Below are 9,046 nucleotides of genomic sequence, written 5' to 3' on the forward strand. Positions count from 1 at the left end.
AGAAACAATTGATTACTCTTCGTCTGTATGGCGTCTGTGTAGACATCGTGCACGGGCATACGATATCTCGAGCCACCGAGTTTCAAAGGAAGGCGTTGCACCTGCCTGCACAATGGAAGCGGGGTTTCTTCCATGACACTCGTTGAGCGACCTTCATTTCACTGCTGGTTTTCGTGCCGCTGAGAACATGCACAAGATCCATCGTTGTATCCTTGTAGTAATTCGTCTGTCCAAGAAAGGACCTCGGTTAAGCTGGAAAGGTGACACCCGCACGGTAAAACGTGCCTGCGTTCGCAGTTGTAGTTGATTCCACACGTTTTCAGGCCGAATGTGTCGGAAATTACCGATGAAAAGTGTATGGGGCAAGCAGTTGATGGTCGAAAACATTTCTGTCTCAAAGAGTCGAATCAAACCTGTCGCCGCTATATGCTGTTCAGTGAGCGGTGGTGACCACCGCGACTCCCCGTTTCTGTATAAGTCATCCAGAGTTCCTTCGACACTTGGTCATACAGGAATAAGCTTAGCATTTGCAGACTTACAATCAACACCACTGCTGTCGGTCTAGTCGCATCGACCATGATCCATGGCGGCACCTTGGCACCGCAACATAGGTATTGCTGATGTTTTTTGCGCAGTTCGACGGCGAAGCAAATGGAAAATTTCACGTCTCCAGCTCGTTCTGCTGGTTCTTGTCACCAGTAGCCACTAGTAGCATCCTAGTCTAAATTTCGTCGCGCTTTTTGTAGATCGCACGCTGTTCTCTGTCTACGTGGAGGGAGACAGTGACATGTCGTTTCCCAAAAGGTCTTGCAACTCATGGTGATTTGCTGATTTTCCTAGAGTCGCTGTCCGCTAATCCAATCCCTGTGCGTAAATCACCGGACTGGAAGGAGGACGACAGACAGCGGGGCACAACATGGAACGAAAGGACACATTCAGCAGGAACAGCCAGGTATTCCGTGCTAAGCATCCCGTGAGAAGTGGTAGTAACGCCACTGCAAGGAACTAGTCCACTCTAGGAAATTCATAAATAGAGAGCACCGTGTCCTTGACTGAGTTTTAAGAGGACATAAATCTTACCAGAACCACACCACCTTTGCACCCCGCGGCCGTGTTCGTGTAACCTTATGATTTTGTGCTCGTTTCCGACACTTGCCAAGCCTTGTGAGTTCTGTTACCTCAGTTCACCTCCTTCCTTCGGTTGTTCCACTTTTTGAGCTGGTCGTACTGAAGTGAGGATATACCCCTCGCCGCTTCAGCAGCCGCAACCGCAGCGACTAATAAAACATGCTGTGACGGCTGGGTAAGAATGAAACATTTCTGTTTTAACCAACACTCCTCTTCTCACGGTGGCACCGTGTCTGTTTCTACGCACTCCAAACATCTAGTCCGAATTCTCGGCGACAACGCGTGTCTGATGGAACTCGTGACTTAGGCGAATTGTACACCACACTTTGTAGAGCACTCTAACGCGGGTTCAACACCAATTGGTGTCCATGTGCAGAAGATGGGGAATTAACGTTGCCCCAAGAATGGCAAAACTCCACGAGAGCACACTAGATCGAAACATTGCACCCTCTCGATGGTGTCAGTCCCTGGTTCACGTGCGTAACAACGGGTTCTGATGCATGGTCTACGCCCCTTCGGGCGCAGCCCGATGTAGTACGATGTCTTTTATGCTGAAAACGTGCGTATTTGCTGAGTGGTACGCTTTCAATTCCAGACGTGTTGTCATTTTTCTGTCCGTTTATCGGCATCCCCAATATGAACGGGGCAGTGAAGAGGTCGGAGACGTACCCCCCTGCAATTTCTTGGTGAGCTTTCGCCACGAGACGTGAGCTTGCACTCCATTTTCCCCTGCCAGTCTTGCGGGGTGGCTAGTTTACAACTTTCGTTAAACTCTTCTGTCAGTTTAGAACGCTCCAAGAAGAATTCACTGTGAACGGGACTCCTCTTTTTCTCTCAAGTGTCACGCCTTTTGAGTCACCCTGCCCAGCCGTCGGCTGTGTGTTCCTCGCCATGTGGTTGTACCACTCCACAACGACTGCGCAAGGCCTTGATCCTGAAGTTCCAGCATGCGCCATTCAAGTGTGCTGTAAACCAACACATGTATGTGCGCAAGGCCTTCTAGCGTTTGCGCCCAAGTTCCTGGCCAGGTGCGTAGCCAAAACTCATCAGGAGGGGAAGTGTGGAAACTTGGTTCGCGGCTTCAGTTCTTCTCACGCCGTTCGATTTTTTCGTCGCTTTGATTGAGTAGAACTTTGGAAAGTGTAGCCGTTCTCGGACATTCGTGCAGGAAACTCGTGGCCCTCGAAAGACTTCTCTATCCACCACGCCAGGAAGGAGCGCTGCGTCGCCGCCCCTCTGTTCAGTGTCCTCTGGTCCGCTGCTGCCGCGCGTGCATTCTGCGCTTGCGCCTTCACCCAAATGTCCACCTCGTACCAAACTGCCACTCGTCCCTGAACTCGAAGGCAGTAGAGCGACAGAATTTTGGTGTGTGTCCGGTCAACCGAGATAATACGAAGGAAAGGCAGGAAGTTCAACGGCATGTTGTGAACGGTCTTATCAGTGGTAGGCGTGGCAAAAGCTTTCGGGAACGGAGGAGCCGAGGGGCATCTCAAAAAAAGCCTGTTCCACTACATCGCACCCCTAGAGGAACGAGGAGGGCCGTGCCCCCCCCTTGCACGTCAACACAGTTGTTACGGTACAACGTACACAGAATTGCCGTGTCCGTTTATGTCTTCAACTAGGTGTCTGTGTTTCTTCAATATTCTGTCTTCCGTCCAACGGTTTTCAACTTGCCGCTGCGAAGAAGGCCGTACCGCTCCTTAGCAATGCCCGGTCAGGCCACGCATCGCTGTGTCCTCGTGCTTTAGTACCTACCTTCTCAGGGTAAATCATTTTCCCCAAAGTGACTCCATTCATAATTGCTGTTGCCGAGACCAGAATCTTAGCCCGCGGTGCGTTTCGAAAACGGTGGCCCCAAGCGTCCCTCAAGTCATCTGGCCAACGTGTTGTGCTTCAAAAAAAGGCGCCGCCCCCGTTAAAATTCCTCCTTTTTGGATTCCACAAAAGAGGAAGATGTGACGCTAGGACGTGCACCCCCGTGTGTCGTGATCGCCGTGTGTATACACTCGAGTCTGTCAGTTAAGAAACTTGCGCCTGCTCATCATGTGACACACCGAGACAACCGACGTTCTCGGAGAGCCAATTGTGCACCGAGGTGAATTCCCTTGTGTTCAACAGGGCGAAAACTCAGTATTTAGTGGAGCGTATTTTCTCGGCGTACGAAAGTGTTGCTTGTAACGGCTAGCTCTCCGTCATTGCCGGTTCCCTGCATCCTGGCGTTCGCGTGCCACAAGAGGTGCTGTGCCGTTGTGCACGCTTTGCAGACACGCAATGGTTTCTGTCTGTTCATGTCCACAGGATCATTCCCGATAGACTGCTCCGCAGAAGGCCGTCTCCACATCTGGAAGGTCTTCCGCTAATGTCCCCGCGCATAGGTGCAGCTTAAACAGGGAGTTCATCGTGCTCAGGCGGCGCGACTGCTCTAACTTGCTCCACTTTCGCCTCTCTCTTCTCCGTAATCTATCCTGTAGCCATGAAGTCCTCTGCTGAAATTAGGCGGACCATGGATGTCCCTCCTACCATTCATGTACCTCTCCCTCCAACGTCGTATCCCGCTTTCGATGCTGCGATCTTCACAGACATCGGTGAGGAAATCCCCAGGAAAAGTCGTCCACCGGTTGTGCCTTCGGGAACGTAGCGAGGAAAGGAAACACGCTGCCCGTTTCGTGCAGGTGCACAAACTGCTTCAGACTCTACCCCGCCCAGACACATGGACGAAACCCCTCCCGTGACATGCCGGGGATCTACTGCTTGCTGATCATGTTGGTCTTCTTGAGCTGTTGAAGGTCCATGTAGTGAAGTGGAAAGTAAACATGAAACACGGATGTGGATGGCGGTTTATGCCAGTCGATATTAGAGGGAAGCAGATGGATGTCGTTTCAGGTCCTGGGATAGCTTGTGTGCTCGATGTTTGGTGTATCACATGCCAAACCAGACGGGACGAGGTCCGTGACTCATAATCGCTTCCATAAACAAGGCCGACTGGTGGATGGAGTCAATGACCGTCTGAAAATGTGTTCCGTTGTCTTCACTTGATTTTCCAGGTGGGCGCAAGCATCAGGAAGATAGGTTCACTCTCTGTCCGCAGCTCGTTCCCGGCCGAGACGACTGCGCCTTCTTCGGTGTCTTCGATGGCACTGTTGGTAAGTCTTTAGTCGTTGCGCGACTTTCTAGTTCAGGACGCAATAAACCCTGTCGGGATATGTTACTCAATTCAGAGCGCCTGCTGTTCAGCCAGGCGCGACTCTCGCACTGGGAACCGCGAACGGGTCTGCGTCTTTCGATCAGCGTGAAGGCTTCAGTGAATGTGGGTGAAGCTCCAGGCTTCCCGGAGTGTCCAGAAACGCGTTTTGCCTTGATTCAAATGGACAAAGAGCATGTGATGGGGGCAACAGGTCCACAGTTGCATGCGGCAATCGAGGGGTGTGACTCTGTGGCTTTATTTCGGATATGCTTTGTGGGAAGATAGTTTCCTGAGAAACGTGTGTTCTTGAAGCTCTCTGTTACACGCCTCTCAATGGTCCGCTTGGATCCCGTGTTCGAGGAGGTGATCTTGTATCTTGTGAATGACTGGATTTGTTCGTCCCTCGCGTTACTCTCTGCCTCGTTCACCTTTTGTTATCAGGAGATTTCGCCAGCGAAAATGTGAAGGATCTTGTTGTTCCACAGTTGATTTCCTCGCCCGCGTGGCAGGAGGTGACTGAGATGCTGAGATCAGACGTACCCGCCACTGAGGTGGACGAGAAGCTCCCTCAGTTGCTTGATCAGGCAGTCGATGACATGTACAAGAACGCAGACAACGAACTTGTGAAGATGTGCGAGCAGCTTAACAAAGACTACGCGAGCAGCACCTCCGTCACGGCAGTCTTGGCCAAAGGCTTCGTGGCTGTTGGTCATCTGGTAAGGGGACGGAACAAGTCTGCATGCCGCAGCGTATGGGAGTCAAAGTTGACAGCGTGTTGGAGCTGCGGCATCAACGAGAGCTTCCACCCACTCCAGGCGATTGTCTGTTCCGTGCCTCGCAAGCGCCGGCGGTTTGATAGTTGGAGCGCGTCTCCTGGAGGTTTCAGACTGTGCGAATAGCGGGACGTCTTGAGGTGCACTTGGGGACGCCAGTTTGTGGGGCCGCGCAAAGGCCCGGGTCGTCTCGGGAGCTGGTGGCCGGTGCAGGGCACCCATTTGTGTGTGTGTGTGACTAATTTTCTGTAAGCGCGTGACGGTTCGTAGCTGGCGTCGCGAAAGCCGGGCTGGCGGTCGTGTGTGGCAGGGCACCCATTTTCTTTGTCGTGTGCGTTTACGCAGGGCGACAGCCGCATCGCTATGGGAGTCGAGACGCCAAACGGGTTGAACTGCGAGTTCTTGACCGTTGACCACAAGCCGGATATGCCACATGAGAAACTGCGCATCATGGTATGAGAGTCGAGACACACAACGGTTTGCTCTGACCAACGGCAAGCGTTGAGGAGTTCATCGCATCAAAGTGGAATTCAGGTTTCTCTCAACGGGAAACCTTTCTCATGATAACCGTGGTAGAGAACAGAACGAGAATGTCCCGGAAAAGTGTTCTGTTTCGGGGGGACCCAGTCTTTAGATTTCCAGGGCACATAGGTAGGTGTGCAGTACTAGGGTGCATTGTCATGTTCCGTAGCCGTTGCTGGTTCGGCGACTTCAGCGCATCCTGAATCAATCAACCGCAACTGCTTCGCGGCTCCACTCTGCCGCCTGGTTGCGTTCTGTCTTCGCAGCGCAATGGAGGCAGTGTTGAGTATCTCCACAACCACAACAACAAACCGTTCATTCGAGGTGGTGACTTCTCGTTCCGGAAGTCGCGCGGAGAGCAGCCGATGCAGCTCCAGTACTCCCGAGCTTTCGGCGTAAGTCGGTGGCTGAGAGACATAACAACTGCGGAAGCGTGGCAGCGAACTCACACGCACATACGCGTAATCTTTAGTGAATTCAGTGAGTTGTGTTGAGGTAACGCTGCCTGTTTGCATCACGTGCGTGACCCGCAGGCTGGGCTGCCGCTTGACCAGTCTAGGACCGGGTCGCTTTGTAGCGATTGAGATTTCTGCGTCATGTGCTCACATAGAGCCTCCGTTGATCAGCGTCTGTATTGCCATATTGACATACGTATGAGTATCTCTGTCGATATCTGTACCCAATATTTGCATTGTGTTAATGTACTGCTGAACGTCGCCTTTCTGCGTATTCGGCATGGCTCGGGTGATCGTGGGTTGAGTGGTAGTGCAGGGGACGAGCAATCGGTTTATCGCCAGCGTGCGGCCGACACCCAAGGAGCAGTCCGTACGCTTTCTGGTTTCGGGAAAAGTGGTGTTTTTTCTTTTCCTTGAGAACCGCCTATGAGTTACCCTCTCTGTGCCTCAACAGGGGAAGGACCTGAAGATGTACGGTTTGAGCAACCAACCCGACGTACGCGTTGTCCGCGTCACGCCTCAACACCGAGTGATGATTCTCGCGACTGATGGCTTGTGGGACGTCATGTCTGCGGCGCAAGCTGTAGAGATCGCTATGCAGGCACGACAGGAAGGTGAGGAAAATCAAGACAGGCGGCAGATGTCAAAAGGAAGATGCAGTTTGCGTGTTTCTAGCCTTTTGTAGACTGCCTGGCCTATTCCCGCACCTCTGGTCGCACCACCGCGTTCCAATGCGAAATTTCTGAGTAGTGGGCACACTTTGTGGCAAGCGGTTGAAACATTGTTCGCAATATCACTGTCCCAGACATGCGCGTTGTGTAGATTTCATTTTTGTCGAAACGCGTTTCGAGAGCGTCTGTCGCGATGCCTTGCGATGATATTTTGATGTCAGCGCTTCGCGGACTGTTATCTGTGTGTGCGAGCAGGAAGGAACCCAGCGCAGGCGCTGGTGGAGATGACCCTCGCTGAGCAGCAGAGCCGCAACCAAAGTGCAGACAACATTACTGCGATGACAGTGTTCTTCAAGAAGACTGATTAGAAGTTTAGACTTAGGAAGTTCTTTTTTCTCAAGCAGAGGATCTGGTGTGGACACGCCAGTTGTCGAGTCACCCCAAGGGGCGCAGGAATACATGAATGGAATAAGTCAAGGAATCAACGCGCAAACTGCAGCATGACGAGATTCTTGGTGTGTCTCGTCTTTCCGCTAGCTCATTCTCCGTTCTCAGCCCGTCTTCATCTTGTATATGTTCTCTCGGAGACGGCACATAGGTCAGATATGTGACAAAACTCCTGGGACCTCCGGGCCTTACGTTTCTGCTCATCTTCGTATGTATAAAGACTTCTTTACCAGTGAACAGTCTCGCGTGTGTAAGAAGGCAGACTTTTCTCCGCTAAGCCATCAGAGAGACACTGAACAAAGTGGGCACCGCCACTGCGTGTACTACGGAAACTGGTGTGAAATGTGTGTTCAGTGGCTTGACAGCCTAGAACGCCCTCTCCAGAAAAAAGTAGTTTCCATAAACGTACGCTTCTTGTATAGTTCAATTCAGGGGGCTGGAAGATTGCATAAAGCAGGAGTTCCAGTTACTTTTCCGGCGGATTTGCATAGGTATTTGCGTTACGAACAGCTCGGTGGTCATGGGTTGCTACTCTGTTTCCTACGTAATCCGTCTGACGGCATCCCGGACATCGCAGCACCGGAGGGACCGATGTCTGGCTACAAAATTCGATGAGCCGAAACACGTGTGAATTGTTCGTCCAAGTAGAAGCAAATACAATTAGTGTTTTGAGTGATGTTGAGAGGGTAAACCCTAGAGGCTATGCAGAATCCATCACTCGTTCTTAGCCACAAAGGTTCACGACAATCAAGCATTACAGTGACTTTGGAACCTGCTCATTGCTGTCACCCGCGAGGAAGAGCTCCCGTTAAGGTGTGGCAGTTTTGCGGAAGCGCTTCTATTGCTGCATTTCACTTCGTATGGAACCCGAGGACTTCTACAGCCAGCCTACATGCAAAATTCGGCACTTTCTTGGCACGCTGTCTACCACAACACACGTAGTGTGTGGGTAGATCGTGTTTGAGTCTCAGGCTGAGCTCAAAGGATTAAAGAGACCCTCAGACGGAAGATGTTTTTCAAATCATGGTATCCGGTAAATTCCACAGTGCGAAACAAGGACTGCGTTAGGCGGTGCGGCCGCGAGCGCTGCTCCAGATGAATGTTAAGGCGGGGTTGCCACCACTGCCTTTGCAGCGTTCAATGTTCGGTGGCAAAAGAGTTGATACTCGGTTATACGTAGACGCAAATTTCCCGCATAGACATCCCTTTTCTTAGAAACATTTTCGCTCTTCGGCTGAAAAAGCTCAGCACGTCAGTTGCCTCTCAGCGTCCGTCAGGACTTCTAGGAAACTCTTTCTCGGTGTAGCACACGTATCAGTTTCACGCGAATACAGCAGGATATTATCGGGTTGACCGTCCGACACTCCACATCGTGACGGCAATGGGCTTTGGAGCATTGTCCGAGTACGGGAGGCACGAAACATTCAGAATTACCAGACGGGGCCTCATGTTGAAGCAGATTTGCGGGCACCGTTTCATATCCCACTGTCCCATCTAAATACAGTGGGAAGGTCGGCACAGCTTGAATCGAGAGAGTGATTTTCGAGGGGGTCCGGGAAACCGTTCACTGCGGGACCGACACCGATGTTACGCGTGAAGAAAAGACAAAAAACGCTTTGTCTTAGCCACTGAACCAAAAAAGAGGAGGGATATTTCGCGAACTAACCACAAGAAGATGTGGGACGACCTCGAACATCTAGCCGCTCCTGCGGGAGAACGGCCAGCGCAGGTCGTCACGTGGAAGTCCGACGCTCGACGCCGTCAACTGGCGACTGCCGCCGTTACATCTTCAGTTTCCCGTTGATCTCCACTCCGTGTCGGACTGGTATAATCGCACGCTCTGGACCCTCTACCTCTTTTGTGACG

The 9,046-nt window shown here is 51.9% G+C and overlaps 1 protein-coding gene across 1 annotated transcript; it reads left to right on the forward strand.

Annotated features, from left to right (window-relative positions):
- The first annotated feature begins 2,105 nt into the window (after nt 1-2,105).
- TGME49_231850 (serine-threonine phosophatase 2C (PP2C)) lies at nt 2,106-7,481 on the forward strand. Its single transcript, XM_002368015.2, has 8 exons — nt 2,106-2,571; nt 3,427-3,713; nt 4,173-4,271; nt 4,754-5,028; nt 5,431-5,538; nt 5,874-6,002; nt 6,517-6,676; nt 6,989-7,481. The coding sequence occupies exons 2-8, from the start codon at nt 3,602-3,604 to the stop codon at nt 7,099-7,101; spliced, it is 996 nt and encodes a 331-aa protein (XP_002368056.1). The 5' UTR covers nt 2,106-2,571; nt 3,427-3,601; the 3' UTR covers nt 7,102-7,481.
- Nucleotides 7,482-9,046: the final 1,565 nt, after the last annotated feature.

The sequence above is a fragment of the Toxoplasma gondii genome, chromosome VIII (genome assembly GCF_000006565.2).
Source record: "Toxoplasma gondii ME49 chromosome VIII, whole genome shotgun sequence".
NCBI classification, from domain to species: Eukaryota; Apicomplexa; class Conoidasida; order Eucoccidiorida; family Sarcocystidae; genus Toxoplasma; species Toxoplasma gondii.

Excerpts from the sequence above, each read along its gene's own strand:
- TGME49_231850 (XM_002368015.2), top strand. The coding sequence starts at position 3,602 with ATGAAGTCCTCTGCTGAAATTAGGCGGACCATGGATGTCCCTCCTACC. Across the intron at positions 6,003-6,516 it reads AGTACTCCCGAGCTTTCGGC|GGGAAGGACCTGAAGATGTA; the intron begins GTAAGTCGGTGG and ends GTGCCTCAACAG. Across the intron at positions 6,677-6,988 it reads TATGCAGGCACGACAGGAAG|GAAGGAACCCAGCGCAGGCG; the intron begins GTGAGGAAAATC and ends GTGTGCGAGCAG.